General features: G+C 37.6%; 1 protein-coding gene across 1 annotated transcript in view; it reads right to left on the bottom strand.

Moving 5' to 3' along the window:
* Nucleotides 1-246: 246 nt before the first annotated feature.
* The window catches only part of LOC141437574 (uncharacterized), a 53535-nt gene continuing 26995 nt past the window's right edge, over nucleotides 247-26786 (bottom strand). Inside the window, exons 3-8 of the mRNA XM_074101005.1 lie at nucleotides 15309-15376; nucleotides 4458-6784; nucleotides 4120-4245; nucleotides 3954-4038; nucleotides 3130-3300; nucleotides 247-1052 (exon numbers count right to left, since the gene is read on the bottom strand). Coding sequence (XP_073957106.1) covers nucleotides 889-1052; nucleotides 3130-3300; nucleotides 3954-4038; nucleotides 4120-4245; nucleotides 4458-6784; nucleotides 15309-15376 — 2941 coding nt within the window. The 3' untranslated portion in view covers nucleotides 247-888. The remainder of the gene's footprint in view (nucleotides 1053-3129; nucleotides 3301-3953; nucleotides 4039-4119; nucleotides 4246-4457; nucleotides 6785-15308; nucleotides 15377-26786) is intronic.

Genomic DNA, 26786 nt, shown 5'->3' with positions numbered 1-26786 from the left:
ATAAATTAGTGGTAAGGTAAGGGTTAAAAGATAGGCAAAAGGTTAGGTATAAGTACCTTATTTTTCATGGCAAGTATCTGCTATGAGTAATTACAAAAAACAGTCAAATCATGCGTGCATTAAATAAAATCTATGTAGTATAATTATAATTCACTATTTATAAATAGAAAAATTATAGTATCAAATATAGGATTTTATATTGCTAACATGTACTAACTGAAGACTGGAATATATATTTTTTCATTAGATGGTGATAATTTTCTAGACACAAAAGATGGCTCTCAACAAAATTGTGAATGCTCTTTTGCACATACTTTTAAGTACGGGCGCCAAATTGCAGGCAGTAAGCATCTCCGTTCGCCATTTCGCTGTCTAGACTAGCTGCTCGTAAAGGTGAATACAGTCCTTTCAACTACATCCGATCTGATTAAATTAATATTTTAAAACAATGAAACAGTCTTCGAGAGTTCCTAAAACGATAAAATGTAATCTTTCCATTAAGATAAAGTGACAAATTGGCACAACGTTATGTACATCGAATCTACTGACTAAATGAAGGGAGTAAATTGTGTTTGTACAAGTAGCGGGGCGCGCGGGCCCGGGGCTCACATCCGACGCACTTCGCTAAATTGAATGGAGTCAGTTAGCATCTTTTTATTCTCTCGTTCAGTAAACGTTCAGATAAACGGCTCTCGTTAGGCTGAGTGCTAACCGGATCCCGGGTGGCGTGCACGCGTCTCCGAATTAATTCAGCCCAAGGCCCTCCAATTACCTCGCGCCGACTATTCCAAACAAAATACTCGAATAGGGAATTTAAATAGGCCGCAAGTCTCATTCTCTTACGTATTTGCTTAATCACGTAGTAATCTTAATGTAACACCTTAAAGACTATTTCCCCACAGGGTTTCTTAATACTAAAGTAACAGGTCCGGCTGGAAGCGCTTTAAGTGCCGCCCAGGCTTGAGTTCGTGTGAATCCCTCCATCGACGTTCCTCCAGCTGAGAGAAGTTCAGCACCGACTAGAATACGCCCGCTTTGTGCTGCCGCACCACCTGAAAACGATTTTTTTTTATCTGAAACCTGAACTTCCAATTACATGGTTTAAGAACATGAAACTACCGTGAGAACTAATATTAAATTATATTGTAACGGATAACTCACGTCGTAAACCGAGTTTAGCTCGACATGTCTCGAGTTAAGTCGCGTGCTCCTGAGAAGAAGGGAATAGCCCGAAACATGTCGATCTAAACGCGGTTTAAGACGTGAGTTATCCGTTACAATACCATTTAATACATGGTTTAAGGTTTAACGTATATAAGACGTGGTAAACTATACTTGGTTTTGGATAGTAATTAACTAAATGTAAACAAAACAACGTCAATTGGTGTCTTAAATCTAAACATTTACATTTCTGTATTGAAATACACTAGACTGGTTTGAATTACAATTATAGATAAGTAAAATATTTAAAATCCTTAAATGTGCGAAATCTGGTAGCTGAAGTTTGTTTACATTTAGTTAATTACCTTAACGTTTGAAGCATAGTGGTTATACTTAATGGCCTCTCAAGCAGAGCATTATGTTATTTGGAACCCCGGCTTGCACTTTCGACTTTTTTTTTCTTCTTTTTTTTCATTTTTGATTTTTTTGTGCAAACTTACGTTTAAAATGACACACACACACACACACACACAAACATCACGCCTGTTTTCCCAAATGGGGTAGGCAGAGCATACGAAACGTTACCGCTTCGGAGCCACTTTTAGCAATTTTAGGTTTAAAGTTAGACAAAAAAGGTACAATAGTGACAGGTTGCTAGCCTGTCGCCTACGGTATACCTTAACCTTTATCCTTTTTATATATATTTATATCACACATTTCGCTTAAGAGCAGGGCTCCGCTAACACTGGATATTCATAGATATTTATAAATTGTACGGAATCCTCGGTGCGCGAATCAAGTTCGCATTTGTTACTAATTACTAATATAAATGTTAGATTATGAGAAAATATTGGACACGTAGTTTTTCTTTTATCAATTAAAAAAATATAAGAAAATAATATAGCCAAGCCAGTTAAAATTCCGTGTGTGCTAACAAGTGACGCACGGCGTGACGTCAAGGGCCTCCCGCTCCCAAACTTTGGCGCGCTTTATCTTAGTAATTTTTTTCACTTCTCATGCTTGTAAAGTTGGAATTTATGCTGGATCTAAAATTATGGACTAAAGTAAAATCTTCGTCTAAGACCAAGGTAATCAGATGTGTTGACAGCCACAAACAGAAAAGTTTATATATATTTTTTTAATAATTTTTATTTTACGTAAAACTAAAAATCAATCAAATCAATCAAAATAAATACACTAACACTAGAAAATCCATAAAAAATAAAAGATACCTAGCAAGTGAACAATTGTTTCCACTGTTGCTATTTAATTTCCTCTCAATCGAAGTGAAAAGCAGAGTATAAAACTCGACCATTAAACTCATTTTCCCCTCGACGTGTCTCTATCCATCCTTGCCGTACCAGCTCGGGTCACTATATGAACGCCTCGGGTAAAATGGCTCGTTTTATGCTCTTGTTGTCTCTACTATAATAGTATATTGTTTGATTAATAAAAAAATAAGTGTCCAATATTTTTTGATATGTAAGTAACGGACGATTTGAAATTTATCACGAGCTTTGCGGTGAAGGAAAACATCGTGAGGAAACCTGCACAAACCTGCGAAGCAATTCAATGGTGCGTGTGAAGTTCCCAATCCGCACTGGGCCCGCGTGGGAACTATGGCCCAAGCCCTCTTGTTCTGAGAGGAGGCCTGTGCCCAGCAGTGGGACGTATATAGGCTGGGATGAAGTAACGGACGGACCAAATATAATAATATTTTTTTACCCATGACACTACCCAATTCTCTTAACTATGTTAAAGCTAGCAAAACAAACTGTAAGACATAATACGTAATACGTATGTTCCAGTCGTCAGTATGGTTCCAACGGAAGACCAGTGTCGGCTGCAAGGTTGACATTATACTGAGTTGGGACCATTTCGAGACAATATTTGTCTCGCTTTACATTTTTCTTTTTATAAAAATGTCACGAATAAATATATTTCTTTCTTCTTTTAGTCTAATCGTACCTGCAAACAGTTTCTTGACAGTGAGCGGGCGGTCGCCTTGCGGCGAGTCCCGGCCGCCGTCGAGGCCGAAGCCAAGCCCAGCGCCGCCGCCGGCTTTGTCCACCAACACGCTCACCACAGACCCTCGGGCCGCGCCTGGTTCTGTGTTCTCATCATAAGCCTTCGACTCCGCTGTGCAATCAAAAAAATATCTTAAAAAAATCATTTAAGTAAGCTTTTTTACTGTTACTTAGGCAGTAGGTAATTTTAAACCCCCAACGCAAAAAGAGGGGTGTTATAAGTTTGACGTCAATGTTTGTTTGTCTGTCTGTCTGCCGGTCTGTGGTATTGTAGCTCTCAAACGGATGAATCGATTTCGAAGTGTTTCATTAGAATCGGTTTAGCCATTTTAGAGATATTGAACTTTGAAATGACCTTAGATGAATGATTGGTCTCGCGCGCTCGCTCGACTAGATACTGCCGGCGTACTTGTCAAATGCGGCAACAAATAGTTCGCCGAATTCGGCGTACCCGAGCCCGAGAGCGAGAGCGAGAGCGAGCGCGCGAGACCAATCATTCATCTAAGGAAATGACAATAAGTTTTCTGAGTTGAATGGGTTGGTATGTAAGTAACAAATTTCAGATTTGATTTGAACCAAATCCTACTCAAATCAACTACTAAATCTAATAAATTATGCGGGTAAACCCGTGAGTAAAATCTAGTAAACAACCTATGTTAAAGTCATACAGCGGTCGTAAGTACAATCCGAGTGAAATTAAATAAAAGCTTGCAAAAAGTTTATACTAATTTTGAAAACAAATGAAATACATATCTATTTACGTACCATTGTCAGAGCCGCATGTAATACTACTACTTGCATTGTCTTGGGTATCGTTCTCAATTTCAATTACTACCTCCAAGCGTTGTTCCTAAAGAAAAAAAAAATTAACAAAATGGCAAGATGCAACAGAACGAAATCTCTGAAGGTAGTTTTAATTATTTTAGCATACCTTAAGTATAGTTACAGTCTGCGCATGTGTCAAGCCTGCCATACTGCAGCTGTTAATGCTTCGGACTTTTGCGCCTCGTTTTAAACCGGCTTTGGCAGCCACGCTATCAGCTAATACTCGATGTACCTAAACAAATGAAAACTAAACTATAGTTATGAAATATACGATTAAAATATAATTAATTAATTTGACGCAATACTAAAACATCGATACTTATATAAACGTAAGAGTGCTGGTCACTGGCCCAATTAATATGCCGAACACTCGGACGCTTACCTTAGATACATACATATTCTTATATATTCTTATTTAAAGTTTTAAACACATGTGTTACGTACTGTGACATCCTTTGCTTCACAATCAATGCCGCCTGCCAGAATAACGCCTACACCTGAGCCGGAGCCTCTTTGCAGTCGAATAATCTGTGTTGATATTTTCGTCTCTTCTAATGAACTCAGGTCACTTTTGTCGCTCAGGAATCCGTTTCCATTACTAATAGTGGTAGCAGATTTTTCTTCTTTTGGGGAAATAGCCATAATTTGTACTGGAGGAGATGAAACTTTTGATATTAAATTTTCACTTACTCGCGTAGTGGCTACTTTATCGACTTTATTTTCTTGTGAACTAAGTTTTTCAACTGATGATAGGACTTTATCATGATTATATCTATGATTTCCAGGTTTCTTTATTTCTCTGACTATTGTTTCTGAAACAACTTTTGGTGGATCTTCTACTTTTACAGTTTCTACTACAATATCGTTAGCTTTTGATTTATTTGCGGAACTCGAATTTCTCTTCAGCCTTGAGTTTTTAAAGTCAGTCTTACGTTGCCGCACGTTGACTTCAGGATCACTGTCAGAATCGGTTTCAGCGATTACCTTGTTTCGACGTCTACTATCGCCTTTATTCGAAATAGCACTCACGGAAGACGTGAGTGTAGAAAGGCGATCAGACGCATTACGTGGTGGACTAGGTGACCTTTCGTGCGATTCGTGTGAGAATTTAGTTTCAACTACGGGTGACTTCAGCTTAGCATCTCGACCGCTCCTGCATTTGGCCGAAGCCAAAATGTTTCGTCTATTTATGCTATCTATATTACTGGCTTTTGGAACTCTTCTCTTGTCTGTGTCAGCGACAGAACTCTCTAAAGAGCTGCAGCTAGCTTGCGAGCCAGAAGTAGCTGCCGAACCCGCTGAAGAACTGAGTGAAACATTCGTGTCAGAGGATACCGATCGACACACATTACGCTTTACGTATTCTTCACAACTTTTCTCTAAAATGGAAGATTTTGGAGGAGTCGCAGTTTTTACGAGTGCACACGAGGTGTAATGTGAAATTCTGGGTGAGAGTCGGGAACTGTCCGATTCTATGCTGTCTAAATTGTGTAAAGGTGATGAAGCTGATGAACGATAACTGGACTGTGTGGAACTCATTGCAGAGTCGTTGTCACTATCTACAATATCAGTCATAGTGCATATTTTTATTTCTACATTTTTGTAGTCTATATTATTCAGAACATCTTTGTATTCAGTTGTGGAACTTTTGTTATTGGACGTGGAAAATTTAGGCGGCAGAGTAGATGTACCATTATTAAGATCCAATAAACTATGAGCAGGTCTCGAAGTAAAAGTTTTACTATTTAGTTTGTTCAGAGTATCCACTTTCTCATAGAATTTGCGTTCAGGTGTAGATTCTTTTGACAATGAAGAGGGTGTATAAACTTGTAGAGATTTTCGTTTAAAAGCTGGTGAATATTTCGGGATATTATTAGGTAAGAGATTTGTTTTCCATTTAGTTTCACTTAAATCAATAATTTGTTTTCGATTTGTAGAATTATCTGTAGGACTGTTCACGTTTGTATTTTGGTTTGATTTAAACAAATAGGATTTTGAAATTGTATCCTGCACTTTGATTGCTGGTAAATCTATTATTGGTGATTGTACTTCTGGTATTACCAATCCTCTCAGTTTTGACAAAGACTTTTTTCTTTGTTCAATTAAATACTCCAAGTTCGATTTGTGCACACTTTTATCTCCATTGTCATCACTAACACTGCGCGCATGAAACACTGGTTGACTAAAGGTTTTGTCCTTGATTGAAGGTAAAGTAGTTGTACTTCCATAAAATATTGGTTTCACATCAGTTTGTCTAGGAGCCATCATCTGGGTTCCTGCTAAACTCGTGGTAACCTTATTTTCTAACGCCCCTAAAACTTCCGGTCGCTCAGAATGTCTCTTATATGAACGGGGCACTTCATCAAGGTTATCTTGTGACTTAGTTAGACGCCTGTCTAACGATGAAACTTCGGGATAGTTTGTGTACGAAGCTGTAGTCTTTCTGGTGAGCGATATATTTTTCGGGAGTGTCCCGCAGCTATCCAACTGGTCTGAAGACGGTGCACGGTCATTTGAAAACATGGCTATTTTGTCTTTGACACTGGCTTCGCTTCTAGCATCTTGGGTCCTCGAGGTATAAGAGAAACGCGTCCGTGTTGTCGGCCAGCCAGCAGGCAGGCGCGGAGGCAAGCGTGTCGGCAGTTCCGGAGGCTTCTCCACGGCATCAGACGGAGTCTCTACCCCATCAGGTGGCTGTCGGGGACAGGACGGCAGAGGAGTCTCATCGTTTGAGAGACTTTTGTCTTCAGCATCGCTTTTAGTCACCCGATCTGCAAAAATAAAACGTTAAACATTATAATAGCTTATTATTTTTCCTTGAATATTCTGCGTAAGGAAAAATATGAAAGCAAAACTTTTTAATGATTATATTTCAAGCATGGAATAAAAAGTTGCTTTTAAATCTATTAAAACAGGCACGCTTTACGAATCGCTTCTGTTTGAAGAAAAGCTATTACGGACACGCAATCCTCTCCGCTGACATATCAGCTGTTTCTTCAAGCATTTTCCCTGCAGGTACTGTTCAACTTGACAGTCAATGCATATATTAAACTACAATGAGCAAAAATACACTGTTAGTATGCTATATAGGTACACTTACGACAAGACCTTGGAAGTGTCGTATGTAAAGACTAACAAAGAATGGAAAACCAGTCAGATAAGATGAATCACCGCTGGTGTCACTTTACAGTTGACCAACTTATTAGCTAAGATGATGCGTCACCAATTCTATTACATTTAGCGATAAAATTCAATAATTTTATTCGTTGAAGTTTTGTCATTAGCAGGACGGAACCAGCTCGTCGACTTTGTATGAACGATCACTAAATCATGCTACCTTCTCTTTCTTCTTCGATAGGATGTAGACACCGGGAATGACGAATTTTTACAACACTGTATGACTTCGTATCGAACACTATTACTCTTTGTGTGTACATCACGCAAAGTAACAAATATAGGTAAATTATTTTTCAAGCATGTGCGTACATATTGAAGTTCATGTTTCAACTGATGTTTTTCCAATATATACGTAAAAGCATAAAATACGTAAACGCAATTTATGTCTACATTTATTATTTATTTTGCGGATGGCACGCTTCAAGTTGTTTGAACAGATGTTATATGGTCACTGAAATTCAGCATTTTGGACCACTTTAAAGCCTTCTCTACAAGTGTTGGTTGGTTTCGTCATTACACCGGAACAAAGAGATTCGTTGATTCAATTTAATCAGTTGTGCAGAATTAGTGTAAAGTACTGAAAGTATAAGTAGAGTAAGCAAAGGCAGTGCAGGCGGCCGCATGCACGCACATAATTTGTAGGTAGGTACTGGCTCAGTTTACCATTGCATTGCAAACGTGCGCACACACATATACGTACAGAAATATTCATAGCCCAATATTCACTATATACCTACTTATTACTTTTGTTTTGTTATGTAAAACATAAAATTATTTACCTAGGTACATAATTTTTATTGAGGAAATTATGCAATGTCAACTAGAATAAAATGTTTATGTTTGCACATTCCAACATGTTTCTATGTATGTCCTCAATTTCGTATATATTCAGGATCGAAACGTTATTGATAGTATAGGTACATAACGGAATTTATGCAAGATTCGGAGTCCTAATCACGTTAAAACTGTTTTACTCTAATTGATTCACATGCATCATCTTATGTACCTATCCAACTATCTAAAATGTAATACAAATTGCTACCTCATGGCCATTGATTATATGTACTTAGTTAATTATTTGTTATTATTTTGTTAAAATCATACTTTTCTCTCATAATAATAAACTGTTTCAGAACCTAAGGACATGTGTAGATTGGTATCCAATCATTTGGCAACAAACGTTTCAACAAATATTCATTTAACACACAACGTTTCGCAAACTCTGGTTTCACAAATTAATCGTTTTATAACACCATATTTCGCAAATTGATCATTTCACAAACTCTTTATTTGGCAAAACATCATAATTATAACAAATCATTATTTGGCAAACTCTTCATTTATTATTTTCGTCATTTGTCAAAACCATGTTTGTCTAATCAAAGTTTGTCAAAAAACGTTTAATAGAGTGCATCATTAGGTAAAAACTTTATTAAGAATAATTAGAGATGCCTGTAGATCAGGTTACCTTGGTTAAGAAATAGGTTATAGAAAAAACGAACTACTGCCAGTACAGTAGGTTAAGTTAGGTTAGAACTGCAACTCATAGAAAAACTAACTACGGTAAGTACCTATAATAGTTGATTAGGTTAGATTAGTTTAATTATCCTGTCCGCAGCGCCATGTAATATGTAAATAGTTTTGACAAGCCATCTTATATGCCATTTCATCTTAATGAATAGTATTATAAAGCATCTCGTACATGCACCTTATTGCACAGCTTGAGAGTAAAGCCTACTCTCATGAAAGTTAGGTTAGAACTGCGACCTTAAGGAATGCAAAACAAAAACGGGCCATGAGAACCGAATTCTGCTACCAATTTAAACATGTTATGTAAATAATTTGTCAAATTATCATTTATAAATTGACTAGCTTTTGCCCGCGGCTTTGCCCGCGTGGAATTCGGTTATCGCGCGCTGTTCCCTCGGCAACTGTGCATTTTTCCGGGATAAAAAGTAGCCTATGACACTCTCTGGTCCATTAACTATCTCTATGCCAAAAATCACGTCGATCCGTCTCTCCGTTTCGACGTGAAAGATGGACAAACATATACACAAATACACACACTTTCGCATTTATAATATTAGTATGGATGGATGTTTGTAAAATAACTAATTTGAAAAATGAGTTGTTTGGGTAACATATGAACATTTTTTAAATGATGATTTATCAAGATATGTTTGTAAAGTGACAAGTTTGTTAAAAGTATATTTATTAAATGATCGTTTGTGATATTAAGTGGTTGTGAAATGAATAGTTTGCGAAACGTTGTTTGTGAATTGATCATTTCATTTGTTAGACGTTGTTTGCCAAATGATAGTAAACCATGACAATGTAGGTTAGACACAACTCTGTTAATTATGTGGGCATTTAGTATTCTTAGTTCTATTTAGGTTTATATCAAGTCATATTTAATTAATTATGATTAGATTAATGAAAAAAGATTTTGGATACGAGTATAGACCGTATATGATATACCTATTTTAGAAAAGACTAACGGGCTTCACGTATCTAATTATGTAGTTATGGTAGGAATAAATAGTAAATCCGTAGATATTTTTCAAGAAAAGTGTACTGACCGTAGAGGGATATGGAGCGCCTCGGCAACTTCCTCATCTCCAACATCGCGGAAACGTTCAAATAACTTCAGCGCCGGTCAATTGAACCAAAATATAACCACACACTTTCATTTACTAAACCAGTTTAAGTTCCAGTTCATTCAGAAAATGTTACTTTCGTTGCACCAACAGGGAAAACCACAAAAAAAATACACCCACATCTCGCGAGTGGAGAACAAAAGGCTGTCCACTTTATTTATTCGGCGATAAAACAATGCCGCAAATCTCTCGGGCCGGCGAAAGAGGATCGAGTTAAGAATGCGGAACCAGCTCATTGACGACCGAAATAACAGTTATTTAACATAGGGCGGTGCGTGCAATGTGCGCCCACGACACTGTGCGCGGGCGCCGGTCAGCGCAGGGCGATGGAGCGGCGAGCACGAGCGGCGAGCGCGGTGCCGCCGCGGCGGGGCGAGATGCACTGAGTCGCGGCGGGCTTGCACAAATTTGCAGCGTCGCCGCCCTTGACGGGGGCGTTGCTCCGAGCCAGGGACGGACACCGAGCCGCGCACGCGACGCTGCCCCGCATCCCACCTCCCGCGACTGCATAAGCCTTGCTGTTGTCGCACACCACCGGTAACCCTTACCCTAGGTAAGGTAGGTAGGTAGGCTAGGTACCTACTGCATTACACCACACATACGTCAATCCTAAAGAAAAGACAAACCTAACCGAACAACAACTCGGCGCCATCGCATTAGAATTTATAAACACTCGCCGATGCTTTAGCTTTGAAGTAAGCATCAATCAGTAAATCTGTGCTATTTTTAGCAAGAAGAGGCATCAGAGGGCGGCGACCGTGAGCGCGTAGCCGGCGCTCGCACAACAGATGTCAGGGTCGCGCGCCCGCGCCGCGCTGCACCCTGGCCGCCGGCGCTCCACTTCCGATTATAACACATGCCTTTTTATATAGCAAAATGCGACTGCGGACTGGCTTCTGAAAATGCGGACAGAGCGATCTCACTACTGCACTTTCTTTTCATCAGTACTGGGAGAAGAGAGAATAAGTGGCATCGCGGAATGCGCCATGCCATCTAGGTAGGTACCTACATAGAGGTGACGTCGCCGTGGCCGCGGGAGGTTGGAATGCCGCCGGTGCTCTCCGCCGAGCCGCCACCGCCGCCCCTCGCAATCCGGACGCGGCCTTTAAACCGCTCCGACGTGTTTGCAGAGTTGTTTGCACATTTTTTTACATTCCCGTCCTTTTATTAAACTCTTTATAATAGCCTCGATATAGATCAGAACGAGTAAAATTACTATCGGTACGCATAGATACAATTGGTTCTTGCTAGCCTATGTTTAGCGATGCACATAAACCATCGAGCGTATATCTCTAGTTTGATTAACAGCTTACGTAAATATTATGTAATAGGACATTGATTGACATGAATGTTCTTCGAGATTGACATCGTGCTGCCGAAATATAGAGAAACTCTAAAAACAATAGTCGGGGTTCAGTAAAATGTGTTCAAGTATTTGAATGACTGATGGGTTCCAGCAGCGAACTTTGAAATAGATAGGTAAGTGAAAGAAAGTGTAATCGATTTCACTTTCAAAACTAAATTAACTTTCTCCAGTGACATGTTTTATGTAATCTCAACGAGGCAAGACTCATAACCGCAACATTTGTATCTCGCAAAGGTCGTCGGACGACTCTTTTATTCATTCAAAACACTCAGTTGTGTTTATTAGTCGGACATCCATCTGACATAACGATCTCGTACGGCACCAACAACAACTGTGAGTAATGGGCGGAATACAGCGGCTCGCTGCTCACAAGTTGGAGCTTGCAACGCGAGCAGTTTGTGGTTATTGAGTAGCACATTATATGCTCATCACATGTTATTGTATGCGTGTGTTTCGCGATTTTATTTGCAAGCAGATAACGTTGAGTAAAGGCAGTTCATTAAAAATTAATCGCAGAATGCAATTAAGTTACGGCATGTTTTGCTGCGAACGAGGGGAGCGGCGTTCGCGACATTTAAGTCGAATAAATAACGCTTCGATTGCGGTATGCGACCGGCGACCGAGCGAGCTGACTGCTGCGAATCAAACCGGGCACGCCAGGAATCCGCCAAACGTTACAACATCCTTTCCTTCACCTGTTTTCCCAACAAAGACTTTATTACCTACATGGGAAGGTCCAGTTACATTGCGTTTAAAATATAAATATTTTTTGTTAAAGCCTTCACTCGAGGAAATTCCAGGACTTCCAATTTAAAATGGCAACCGGATAAGTTAAGCCCATCAAAATTTTTTGGTTCAAGGTAGGTATTAATGGATTCCGGGGCTTAATCCTAAGAACCTTAATAAAATTAAGTGAAGTAACTCTTGGAATTATACGGTCACCGCAGTTAAAAGTCATCCTACGTGTAAGAGGAAATACAGTTTTTTTCAAGTATTTTCCCAAAAAAATCCAGCGCTAAAAACTTTAAATTTCAAACAGACTGATACTACCACGCAAGTCACAAACAAGTGTAGGTACGAAACGATCAGCGGTAAAAGGCTTGCTCAGGTGCACTATAAAACTGCTAACCTCTTTTCTATTGTGATCGTATCGATCTAAAGTATCGACAATGGCTATCAATCATATGCGATAAGCATTCGAAATCGAATCTCTGGGATGCAAAATGCCGGTTAACAATGAAAGTTGACGGGTGGATCGTGGTTGTCAATTTAATGATCAACCAGCGGGATGTCAGAACAACTTTCCTTATAAGCATACTAAACTTATAACAAAAAAGACTACCACAATGTACAGTCTTATCAGCACCACCATTTTGTTATAATAAAACCCACCCATGAAGCGTAATCACAAGTAAAACCAGTCAAGTGCGTGTAGGGGTTGGGCCATGCGCAATATTGGGTTTTATATTTCACACTATATTTCACTCAATAATTGAAATTTGATCGATCATTAATTTGTAAAGCCTGTACCGCTGTAATAGTTGCTCTTCAAAATTCATAATAATACATAAGATAACTTTGTAACACTATTTTGTCGTCGTGATTATTATGTACATTCACGACAAATTACAGCTTTCTGGTATCAAGTCTTTGAGCTAAACAGCGGACTGACAGACATGGCAAAACTAGTAAAATAATAGATCTTTACTGATTACGAAACTCGTAAAAATTGTATTCATTGTACTTGATCAATCAAATTTTAAAAATGTTTAAATGTTATATTTAAACATAGAGTGCAATTAGATTAAAACATCGATTTTGTAATAAACCAAACTTAGTGTTACGCATAATCTCGCAATTAAATTATGTACAAGCAGGTAAACAGCAGCTCACCTAACCGCAGTTTCAAGGAAACTTCCGCAATGTAGATAGCCTTCGTCCAATCTCTATCACACCCAAAACCTCGCAAGTAGGATAAACATAAAAAAACGAAGCTCAATAATAATTATCTCGAATGGTATCCAGTTTACCCCCAGTACTTATAAGGTTTGAAAGTCAGCGGCACGCTCGCAATGCAGTCCAAGCCTTGCACCGAAACTGCATTACGGCATGTGCAAAGAATGAGCAGGTGCGACAAAGCGACCGGCGCGGCGCGGCGCCCTCAAGGTGCGCTTTCTCGGCGCGGCACACGCAAGGATTCCTACACGGCTATATATAACATAATATGAAAATTATACAACCGCCAGGAATGCAATAAATATAAAATTTCTCTATGGGTTCAACAGCACGAGCGATTAAGAAATTTACATAAACACGCTTTTGCAATGATTATGTATTTGTTTAGACGCGTAGAGCACGCCGGGTAGGCGTAACACGTTAGTCCAATTTCAAGAAACAATATGTGGTGAAGCATTCTGAGCTATTACAATTTCAAAACTTATTGTATTTTTGCAGTAGGTATTATGTTAACTGCGTATGGAAGGAACAGGCCCTTTCACTTCGTGTTTTTTGGTTTCACGTCTGTGTTATTTTATTTGTGCCATTGGGGTGTATGTATAAGTTTAAAAATATTAAGGTTTTATGTTCACTGTACTTGTATTGTCCATCCATACTAAATTTTCGTACTAAATTTCAAGTCGATGACATTCATCGTTGAAGAGTTCCGTCCTGCAGAAACGATCCTAGCCGGACTACCAGCATTTCACTACCAAATTATTATATTGCACCGGATTCACATAAATTTGCCATATTTCACCTCGATCGGACATCAGGAAGAGATCGAAAAAGAGTTTGTTCATTTTCCGGACGTATGTACCTACATATTTACATACAACATAAGTACGGTCGAGGACTTTAATCATGAGCCACCATGTAACCATTTCACAGTAAACGTCATAGTGACATCGCATTAATTAACAAGGAAAATCGTAATGACTTTTCCTTTGAAAAGGTTCCATGGTAGCTCATGAATTAAAGTCTTTGACCGTACACGTTAAATTAAATAAAAGTTTGTAATATACTTTACTTTTAAAGTAATAAAGCAAGTGTGTATGTTTTCAGCTAAATAATCATCATTATCATCATCATCCAAGCCTATATACGTCCCACTGCTGGGCACAGGTTCCACTCAGAATGAGAATGAGAATGAACGGCTTACAGTTCCCACGCAAGCCCAGTGCGGATTGGGAACTTCACACACACACCTTTAATTTGCTTCGCAGGTGTGTGCAGGTTTCCTCGCGATGTTTTCCTTCACCGTAAAGCTCGTGATAAATTCCAAATGTAATTTCGCACATGAATTTCGAAAAACTCAGAGGTGCGAGTCGAGGTTTGAACCCACGATTCTCTGCTTGAGAGGCCGTAGGTCAAACCACTAGGTGCACCACGGCTTATTAAAACTAAAAACTAAAAAAAATGTGTAAAATAAAAAAATGTAACACTGTAGGCTTTGCAATGATAATCACTATAGTCACGCTCTATTATTCATGAGTTTGCAAGCCAACAAATCTACTTATGGTAATCCTTTGTCTCATTCCACTTAGCAACAAGTCCCTCTAACTAATTTCCTTCAAATCTAATAGAACAATAGGCAGTAATTCCTACTATATCTATCCAGCTATATTGTGGTCAAGTTGTTTTGTGTTAGTGGCCATAGTGGGCACGGTAATGAGCTTCTTCTGATACCTACACGAAAATAATTAGCACAGGGTAGGTATGTATAATATGTATGTATATAAACTCTTCATTGTACAAAAGAAACAAAATACAATTGACAAACTTTGAGATACTTGTACAAAGGCGGACTTATCCCTCCATTCTTTGTGAGTCAAAATTACGAGCTTTTCCCAATCGAATGGTATATTTGACTCAAAGACAATTTCGTATACTTCTCTCATCCTTTATAAAACCGTTGCGTTTTGTAGTTAATATGATCGCGAAGCGTACCTTAAGATACAATGATTTAGACTATCGCAGTCAGTACTCATTTTATGATTTAAATTCGCTTGATTAAAATCAAGGTACGCGGAACAAAACCCGAAAATCATAAAATTAGTACCTTAAGATGCAATAGATAATTATTTTGGCGGTGCTTACCTTCCCAAAAGCTGTTCTCAAAAGTTGCTTTTCGATCAATTGTTTCGTTTTCGATGACGATTGGTTTCCTGTAACAAGACAAATAAAATAATTATATAGAAATATGTCAATAAAGAAAAAGTCTGAAAGTTGCTCTTGGATGATCGAAAACAGAAAAGATAACCTTAAGAGCATATATTGATTGAATTTGATTAAAATAAAAGCATACTAAATCTTTTTCTGGATAAGGATAAGTTATAATGCCAATACCAAAGTTAACGAACCGAGCCAGCGCTGATTGCATCTACTTTATACATCACTGTGTTATACGTGACGAACAACGATTAAAATTAACACTGCAAATAAATTGTCAGTAGAATGTAATAATTTTAAAAAAATATAAGATTTTCTTGATTTACAGAGTCGTCGACATCGTCCACTTCAGTGTCTTTGGTTAACGGACAAAGTTAACAACAAGTTTGTCCAGGGTTAATGTTTCATAGAAACAACCAATTTATCTCAAGTATAGTTATTAAGATGCCTAATAGCTTAAACGTCAGAGGCGCGCTTTTAATCCTACAAGTGTAGTGATTTATAGCAATTGTGTATAAGTGTCCAATTTGTGTAATAGCGACAATTAGGTGGAGGCAGCGGCGCGCCTGCCGACTGTTGCGCCGCGGACACAATCACAGCAGAACCAGGATATGCTGCGTTAGGGATATTCGAGGCGGGTCAGTTTTCTTTAAAGGAAATTATAGCTCGTACCCGTTTGCAAAAGGCTGTTATGATAAGTGTCAATGGCGAATAAAAACAGTACGCTCGGGCTAAAAGTCGGTAACCAGCGTTTTTCCAGAGCCCCCTACATAACAAATTTCATCGAAATCCTTGGAGCCGTTTCCGAGATCCGCGAAATATGTATATGTATATACTTGCTCGTTTAAAGATACCTATTAGATTTTTAAAAACAAGCTTTTATTAGAAAAAAAGTGAACTAAAAAGGAAATAGGTAAACTTAAAATTAAGTAACATTTGTCGTTATGTATAAGTATGTAGGTAGTAATATATTTTAGGTTCAGAATAACCCCTTTTGTGGTTACTCGTCATTATAAGAAAGCGTGCGTAAATAGGTAAATTCTAGAGAGGTATATAAATATATACGTACTTTCAAAATGTGAAGCGGAGTGTTCAAAAATATCTGACACGTCCTTCCGGCCCTAGAAATAGAGTCGTATCAGATATTTATGCACGCTTGTTGTGTCAGATATTGGTGCTGGTGACTGTACTATATGTGATTCAGGTTTACTAGTATGCAATATTAGTGCCTAAAAAAGGGGTAATCCTCAACCTAAAATATATAACTACCTACATACGTACAAATGTTACTAATTTTATTTCCTTTTTAGTTCACTTATTTTTCTAATAAAAAAAATAACCTGCTTGCTAATATGCTGCTTGTTTTTAATTTTTTATTTAATTTTAAGTTTAATTTTTCTTTTTAGTTATTTTTCTGTAACGGCTAGTCTCAAATAAATAGGTACCAGTTCACGAGCCTTCTGTAGAATTGTATCTACCCCGCGGGCTGGTCGCCACACCGCCCTTCCATTATCCGCACTTCACCACCACTATTTACACATTTATTAGAGCTTCACAGAAACCATACTTTACAACGATTTACATTGCATCTAGCCTAAGAGCTTCATTACAGTGACAGGCGACTCCTTAATAAAGGCAGGTGCCTCTTGTAAGTTCGTAGAAAAGCCGGGATGATTTATTTTGCAAACGGAGGACCTTACTTGGTGGTTTACTTTATTTATGAGTAGTTTCTTCTATTTTTATACTGGCATTTATACCCTATTTCACTTTATTTTCCGTAGTGAAATATGTATAAAATGGCTCTCCGTAATGATGGAATATTTTTCTTTACATGTACCATCAGCCGAATATGTGGTCTACCACCCTAAAGTTGATAATAGTTTGCATGTCAAAAAACAATAATGCCAATAGACGTATCTGTCAACTTGAAAGTTCGACTTTACCGGCATATTAATTTGATAGGAACTTGTTTAAAAAGTGATAGACCACTTATTTGGCTAATGGTACCACCATGTACCAAGCCAAATATGTAGTCCCATCCTAACAACCTAACATCCTAACAATAATGTCGATAAGACCTGTCAATCTGTAAATTTGATAGTTCGAGTTAAACGAATGTCATTTGATAAGAAATTGATCAAAACTAATAGACCACTTATTTGGCTGCGTTTACGCAGCTTAATTTTTAAGAATTGAAATATTATATGATATGCCAATACTTTGTTGTTAACTGCTAGAAATTAAAAGGCTTTTTTTTCATTTTTTTTTATTTACCTGTAGTCGGTTAGCATCTAAAACCTACTTTAAGAATAATAACTGTGACTGGATTTCTTATATAATCCAGTCTCTTCAAACCTTTGATTTTGAAATGCAATAAGTTTGAATTGCTTTTGAATCCTATATATTTTCCTTAATTTAACAAACAAATGCAAAGCACCAAGAACAGTATTGCAATTACAATAACGAAGTCACGAAAATGTACTTAAAATTAGGTACCTATATTCCCACGAAATGAAATCAGGTAGGTATAGGTAATTATCGAACTGGACTCAAATTATCGACAGTTATACGCATCTCGGCCGCATTCTCGTCTGCGAATTACGATAAAACACTACATTATTCCAGTTAGGTTGTATTGCGAAATTACTCACGTTTTGATTTTGTGAAGGTCTAAATCAATGTGCTGGTTTCCGAAAGCGCTTAGACAGACGTGTTTGAGGTTTTTAGATCTGGTGGTCAGTCGTCGCCACGTTTGTCAATGAAATGCGATCGACTATAATTTATCTCAACATAGTTTTTGCATTTTGGTTGAAATACCTAACGTAATTGGGACTGGAACGATAATTAAGACAAAATCGGTATACATGTGCGAAAGTTTAATAACGCGGTTTTTGCGGCCCAATTTTTCAACGGACTTCGCAGGCAATGATATAGACAACATACTATTACATAGAATGTTTAGATACACCAGCTTTTAACGAAATGTCAGGGCCCGCGCCGCGCACGGTTAAGCCCGGCTAGTCTCAGAATGCCAATAGACTCCGGCGCAGCTCGGCAACGCGTGGCAAATGCCGCTCACCTTGTCTTGTGCTTACGCCGAGCCCGAGACGTGATAAAGCTAAATTTTGCTTTGAAAGCGACCAATTTTCAATGTTTTATTTTTTGACCACTGTTAGTGTAAACACGTTCATAGACCTATCCAGGTGGCATCATACAGAGAATGATTTACACCTTTGAAATCTAAAATTAAACACCCTCCTCCTCATGATATTTTTGATACAAGCGTTTACTCACGGCGTCGCTCGCGTGAACCATTAGATCTGGCCATCGAATCGGAATTTACTAAAATTGGGAATTCACAAATAATAACACCTATAGCCTTAATTTACATTGAATTAAGAACACTAGTGCAAAATTTAATGTCTCTAAAGTCAGTGGTCGAGATTTTGGGATTTAACAAGCGTACCTACATTTTGATACCGACAGAATATCATGTTATGAAAACAGTAGCCTTTCTGTTATTAATGATCCAAATCCTTTCGGCCGTTTTAACGTTAAGGGTAACGCCCACAGACACTCAAACTTTCGCGTTTACGATATTACCTGTAGTAGGATATCTGCTTTGCACAGAAGTAATGATTGCGTACATAATGGTTTTAAAAGCGTGAAAAAACCGTGAAACTTTTTTGCTATGCAGTTACACTGCAACGTGTTGGGCGAAGGACAAAAGGATTGTGTTATAACGTTGCGTTCTGCTCTACTTCGCTCGTGTTGATGCACATTAGAGGTATTCTTGGAACCTGCAGTTCTGCAGCCTGCCTCGAAATCAAACACCCACTTTTTAGGTGACCTTATGCCTTAAGGCATACCAGTTGTACCATAATTGAACATAGTTTAAATGTTGCTGATATTATACCTACCTAAGAGAGTCTTAGCTACCTACCTAAAGTCAGTTGGAGTGAGCTACGCTAAGTTACTAACTATAACGATATCCAATGTCCAATCTTCGCTTAATTGAATTTTGGGTTGCAAAATTTTTCTGAATGGGAATTTTACGGCTGTATTTAGGGTGACACTATATACCGAACGTACAATACCGACATGGAAATACCGACCTAATATTTCTTGTACACGCCCATAGAAACTCTATAGTATTTATTACGAACTTTTCTTTAGCTTGTCCTGTTTATTTATTTATTCATTTATTTATTTGTTTTGGGCCAAATTCCTTCCAAAGCTAAATTTGATCCACTTCCAGCAATCCAATTGACTAGAAATTTGACATACTCGTATAAATTTGGTGACAATACAATAATCTGGTAGTGACATCTTGGTGGTCCTGCCAGGATCGTCTCCGCAGGAGGGAACTCCTCAATGGTTAATAGTACCGACTATATAAATTTGGTACGGATATGCAGTTTAAGTGGCAATGCAAGTACTGTCAACAAAAAGTGCAGTCAGCAAAAAAGCTTGTATTAAAAATGTTTTTTAACAGAAACCTATTATTTAAAAACAGAGACAAATTATAAACTATTCACCGAAGTATGTTCCAATACAAACAATGCTACATACAAGCAGGGCGGCTACTAAACCGGTTTTGGCTAACAAGGTGTCATGTATGTACCAAGTCAGCAAATTCTAGGTGTGAATGTTTGTACGACCTACTACCTATTTGTTGACGAGTAGTCTATAAAGTCAACTTGATTAATACATTCATACTTGAAAACATGTTATTACTAATACAAAATACTATCAATAATCACTTTCCAAAACTCGTTGTTTATTTGATTGCGCATTCATTTCTTAGCTCATTTTATGTACCATCAGCCAAAGTGGTCTATCAATTTTTAAACAAGTTCCTATCGAATGAATTATGTCGCTACACACGACACGACTATTGGCATTATTGTTTTATGATATACAAATGATTATCAACTTTAGAGTGGTAGACCACATATTTGGCTGATGGTACACAAGAATGTACTGCAACCTGTAACCCAAATATACAGTCATGTTCAGCCACTGAACAAATATTCCAGAATCCATGTCCCTCCCCCTTTTTTACATCTCTTACTAATAAATCGAACATGTCGTTTTTATACGTTTTTAGTAGATTACAATAGTCAACGATACTAACTACTCCTACTTGTCAACGATATCTAATTCTTTTTGAACCATTAATCTCTGCAATAAGCCATTTTATCAAACAAGGACTTCGCTATAGACGGAGATGTAGGAAAGTAAGCAATTGGCTTTACTATACCTCTACTGCTACTAGCTATTTCTATATCTCTTATCAAACATTAGTTCTATGTGTCCAGCAATAATAATTACTTAACTATACTGAAAAATCTGATTCAATTTGTGTCGTGCAACTATTGTAGAAAGTTCATAGTCCATCGCAAAATCAGACCAAACCGAAGCCGTTAACAAATTAAAACACCATGCAAACCCCAAGATATTGGTCGAATAATTTCGATGCGCACTACATTCAACCTTAAAGCGCAGTGTGTTTAATCAGTAGGTGGGTATTGAGAGCATCTCACTAGCCGCGAGTCGGGGCCTAACCTAGGCTAACCGCGTCGTGACCGCCGCCGCCTGCGCCCCGCCCCCCGCGCACTCCGCTTCAGCCTGCCATTCAATGTCCAGCGCCAGCCAGCTTTTAAGACAACATTAAGATTGGTTTTTTGGAATCTTTTTGTATATTTTATTTCAATTCCAAATTTTTACTTTTATGGTCATCCCGTAAAACCTAAATTGAAAATACAAACTGAAATATAGATGCACAGAAAAACCAGAAAAATAAGACCATCAGTGGTGTAGCGGTATAGCACGCGGTACGGAATACCGAGGACCTGGGTTGTATTTTCAATTTAAGACAACAACTTTCAGATAAAGCTTAATATTCCGACGTTGCTTTAACTACAGTCACCAAGTATCAGATATAATAATTTTTAATTTTTAAACCCAAAAAACCGGCCAAGAGCGTGTCGGACATGCCCGTAATAGGTCTCCGTAGCCATTAAAAAAAAAAGTAATATTTTTCTAAGGATTTCGTATTTCATACAGAATCTTCCAAGTTTAGGTATTTACTCTTAAACTACTAATAATTCTCAAGTAAACTTAGCCGTTATAGTTTTCCTTGAAAATTTGATATACTTTGATATACTTATCCTGAATTTTTTCAAATTTTTCCACCCACCGGTTTAGATTTTAGACGGGGGAGGGGACGCTCGATTTTCATGAAAATTTGCACTTTAAAGTTGAATATTTCGCAAACAAAGCGCTGAATCGAAAAATTACCTTAGCAAACCCCTAATGGTTTTAAAAGACCTATCCAACGATACCCCACCCTATAGGGTTTTTTCGGCATAGATATATATATATATATATATATATACGTGCAAAATTATATCTTTCTAGCATTGATAGTCCCTGAGCAAAGCCGCGGACGGACAGACATACAGACATGGCGAAACTATAAGGGTTCCGTTTTTGCCATTTCGGCTCCGGAACTCTAAAAATAGCCCATGTGTAATTCCAGACACTCAAATTCAAATTCAAGTCAGTTTTTCAGTAAATAGGCCGCAATGGGCGCTTTTACACGTCCTTTTAGCTATATACATACCAAATTTATAAGATGATAAGGTTCTATGGTAGCCTAGAATTTGATTTCGGGGTTGGTTGACCGTAAATACCTTTAAGCATCTAGTTTGCTCCGATTTGTACACTATGAAATGCACGACGGTGTAGTCAGTTGATTTATCCTTCTTTCACGTTGTGCAAGTATTTTGAATGGCGAACAATTTTTTGATTTGCATCCTCTTTGCTGTCGGTGGCTGATTGGCGCAAGTCCTTTGCCGCGCGCCTTCGATCGTGAAAAAGGCGGCAGTCAGCGGGACTTCAAAAAAAACTCTCGGCGGACATATTATATTGGTGCGGTTGTGCTCGGTTTTGTAAAATAAATATTAATTGTGATTATAGACATTGTAAATAATTTTGTGTGTAAATAGTAACAAACTTTATACGCCTTAAAACTAGCTAGTGAAGTGGCGGTGCGGACTATTGCGGCTTTACGGACTTTAGCGAGCGTCATACATAGAAGTCGGCTTCATTGAGGTATGTTTTTCATGAATTGTTCTCTAGACATAATGCTGCTCAGAAGAGCAAATAAGCCACGGCCTTGGTAACAGTCACTATTCGAAGGTTTAATTAACACACGTAATAATTACTTTCTCACCCACCCCCTGGAAAATTTTGTAGCTGTACCTAGTGCCATCCACGAAGACGCGTGATTTTGTCAAAATTAGCCATTAATGACATTGCAATAAGAAACACGGCACGCGTCATCGTGAATGACTCTAGCTATGTATATACGAGTACGGTATTACATTTTTGCTTGTAGAATGACAAAAGCTCTTACAAAAAGATGGCAGCATCTTTGCCACTGACAGTGATATAGTATACTGTATACATGCTAAATCCAAATAATAATATAATACAGCTACAACTGGGAATGGTGATCATTGTTACGTAGGAAGCAACTTGGAATCGGTGGGGGAGGAAGTCATTAGAGGTCTGCTGGACAAAACCAGTAATTGGTCAGTATTTCAGGGTAACAACTTTTGTATTATTAAGAGTCTGCTGGACAGTGAATGTAAGACTTTGCTACTAGCTATGCCGCGCTCGCTCAGCCTCCGACTCCCTCTTTCAAAAACCTTCACGTCACTATTCAGTTACAGATCGAAAGTACGTGTCTTGTTACTACCTTCCATTGCAGGACCGGTTTTTACACGTTCCTCAAGAACCTTCCTCGCTTTTATTCAATTTCCTACTCCGGATCTAAGGTTAAATCTTAATAAGGTATGGTTACAAATATTACCATACAAATAATCCTATAACGGTCTCTAATTACACGTTCTTTTCAAATAAATCTCTCCGATAGTTTCTCCGTATCTGTATTAATATCTCTTCAATAAAATATGTAAATTTTTAAAAGAAATGTTTTGTAAGATGTTATTTCTTTACGAGTACCAGAAAAAACTTCTGCGATCTCAACTCTTCTCCATGGAAATTTCTTTAATGTCCAAATCGTCACTTGAACTTAATAGTTCTTGCACGGGCAATCTCTCCAGAAATGAGCAAAGGCAAATCAAATCGAAATTGCTAGCAGAAGAGCAATCTATCACTGCGATATTGCAAAAGTTTGATCGACATTCGACATATTGCATCTGCTCACAGCTGCTCAATCTGCCCAGCATTAGGCATAAACTGTTTAATAAGAGCTTAGCTTGGCATATATAAAAAAACATTGATTAAATATACATATACTAATGAAACGCCTCACGTAACAAGGTTTTGTTTTAATAAAAAGAGAAACAGCAAAATGGGTTCGTTAAAATAAAAAGTAACGAGATTAATAAAATGTTATTGACGCTGTCGAACGAAACGCGGAGGGTGCGGGCAAGCTTGGCAAATGAGGTAGAGGGGGAGTTAACGGGCGAACACTCCGCACAATCGACTGATTTACATAAGCTCATAGTTTTACACTAAATTTATAGGCCGTTAACTTGTATCGTTTTTAAAGCATCCAATCAACGAGGTCCCTCTAAAAATAGGTATATTATACGAGTATAAATTCAACAGTTATACTCGTATAATATAAAAATATCTATTTTTAAAATGTATGCTGGCGCGTTACGTTCATACTAAATACTGATACATATACCGGATCACTAACACAACAATGACTTTTAGGCGTCGTCGATTAAATGGTCGTTTCTCAATATCTAAATGTATCATCGTACTTTTTTATGGAACTGCTTTCAGTGCCGTTTCAAAGCTTAATTACCAAATTCCTGAAACAATAAATTCTATTATTGGAATCGGATAGACAACGAATGATTATTTTTCTTTTTTTATTTGTTCACAGAGTACATATGTAAATTTTATTAATAAAGGCCATTACTATCCTACTGCTGCTTACAATTGTTTGGCAGAAAGTAATACCATTCCATTAAGCAGTAATGATCTCATAAATAACTTCGTCATCATCATCATCATCAACTCAGCCGTAGGACGTCCACTGTTGGACATAGGCCTCCCCCATAGACCTCCAGTTGCTTCCAGTTGTATAAATCCCACTAATATCATAAATGCAGAGGTCTGTAAGTCTGTATATGTTTGTTTGTTACTTCATCACGTCTAAACCACTGAACCGATTTTGATGAAATTCGGTATACAGATAGTTTGAGTCCCGGAGAAAGACAAAGGATAGTTTTGATTACGGAAAATTTCATAGCTCCTGCGAGATATCGATAAAAGAATTCTGCGCGGAGGTAGTCGCGGGTAACGGCTAGTAATTTAATAAAATTAAAATACTCAATATAATTTCACGTAAACTAATTCGTTAGAGTAGATTGTTCAACAAGGGACTAAAACAAGCCATAATGACTCGAGATGTTTAGCCACCCGAGTAGAGCAAGGGTGGCTATAAGTGGCATTATGGTTGTTTAGTCTCGCGATAAACACTACTTTTCACTTTGAATGCGAGGAAAATTAGAGAAAAACCAATGTTTTGTTCAAATTTACAATATTACTTTTTAAAAACGTACGCTCCACTAATGGACAGGTCATCTGTTCAAAATTCAAATAGCAAAAATAATTGGTTGCGCGGTTTTTTCTTTTCTTCTCTTGTTTATGAAGTGACGCTTTAAATGCTTGCATATTTAGCCAACAGATTCAAAATTGAAAACTATTTTAAAACTAATTGGACTATGCATAATAAAAAGAATTAATCCTTAATATAATTGAATAGATTCATATTCGTAATCATTAATTGTGTTTCACGAAATTAAATCGTGTTTTTTTTATATTTTTGCACAGTTGTCAATTTGAGGTTATTTCTACGCCCTAAATACCCTCTATTCACAAACACCGTGTTGGCTATTTAGGGGTTTTCAATGTATATTAAAATAAATACTTTAATCTCTAGAGAATAAAAAGGAGCTTTAGTCCCGATATGCAGAGACTAAAGTAACATTTTATGACCATGAGAAGTGAAAAATAAATATAGCATCTATAGACAAGCTAGGGAGTAGGTAAATCAGGTAAACCGTTATACATTACCGTGCCCACCCAACTAAATAGCTTGTCGGGAGGAACCCTTATGCGCGCGCGCAGCCTTACTGAAATACCACATATTATGTGCACTTACGAGGTCTAACGGGCCAGCACACTACTAGCGTAATCGATATTATGAAGACAAGGATACACACCGTTCATGCTTCATTGTCGGCGAACTAGAACTGGAGGAAAAGATGAATCGGTCGTTTATAATGACTATATATATTAGCAATAATACTTTTCACGATTGCAATTCTTTCAAAACGAGTGTACCTAGGTACAAAACTTCAAAGATTCATAATTCCGAAAGTATTTTTAGGTATATATAGCTTCGCATTTTTAACAAATAAATAAAGCAAATCACTGCATGGTTTCAGTGTTTTTTAACCGACTTCAAAAAAAGAGGAAGTTATCAATTCGGTTGTATTTTTGTTTATGTTTGTTACCTCAGAACTCCGCCATTTATAAACCGATTTCAAAATTTTTTTTCACTTCTCATGCTCTTCAAATGTTACTTTAGTCTCTGCATATCGGAACTAAAGCTCCTTTTTATTTTCTAGGGATTAAAGTATTTTTTTTTTAAATTTTGACTGGAAACCCCTAAACAGCCAACACGGTGTTTGTGAATGGAGGATTTTTAGGGCGTAGAAATAACCTCAAAATGCCAAATGTGCAAAAATATTTAAAAAAAAACACGATTTAGTTTCGTGAAACACAATGAATGATTACGAATATGAATCTATGAAATTATATCAAGGATTAATTAATTTTATTATGTATAGTTCAATTAGTTTTTAAATAGTTTTCAATTTTTAAACTGTTGGCTAAATATGCAAGCATTTAAAATGTCACTTCATAAACAATAAAAGAAAAAAAAACCGCGCTACAATTTTTTTTCTATTTGTATTTTGAACAGGTCCATTAGTCGAGCGTACGTTTTTAAAAAGTAATATAGTAATTTTGAACAGAACGTTGTTTTTTTTCCTCGCATTCAAAGTGAAAAGTAGAGTGTTTAACGCGAGCCTAAACAACCATAATGCCACTCGGACTATAGCCACCCTCGCTCTGCTCGGGTAGCTAAACATCTCGTGTCATTATGGCTTGTTTTATTCCCTTGTTGAACAATCTACTATTTTCGTTCGTATAGGAATGCTTTTAATTAGGTTCCATAAGCATCAAACCAGGATCTGATGATTGGATCCTAGGGAAACTGAGGGAACTCTTCAAATATTGTAGGTGCACCTATGATAATTTGGATACCTATATTTAGTAGTAACTCGT

The sequence above is a fragment of the Choristoneura fumiferana genome, chromosome 18 (genome assembly GCF_025370935.1).
Source record: "Choristoneura fumiferana chromosome 18, NRCan_CFum_1, whole genome shotgun sequence".
Taxonomy (NCBI): Eukaryota; Metazoa; Arthropoda; class Insecta; order Lepidoptera; family Tortricidae; genus Choristoneura; species Choristoneura fumiferana.
Note: the sequence above shows the minus strand (reverse complement) of the source record. Positions and strands in the feature narration are given on the sequence as shown.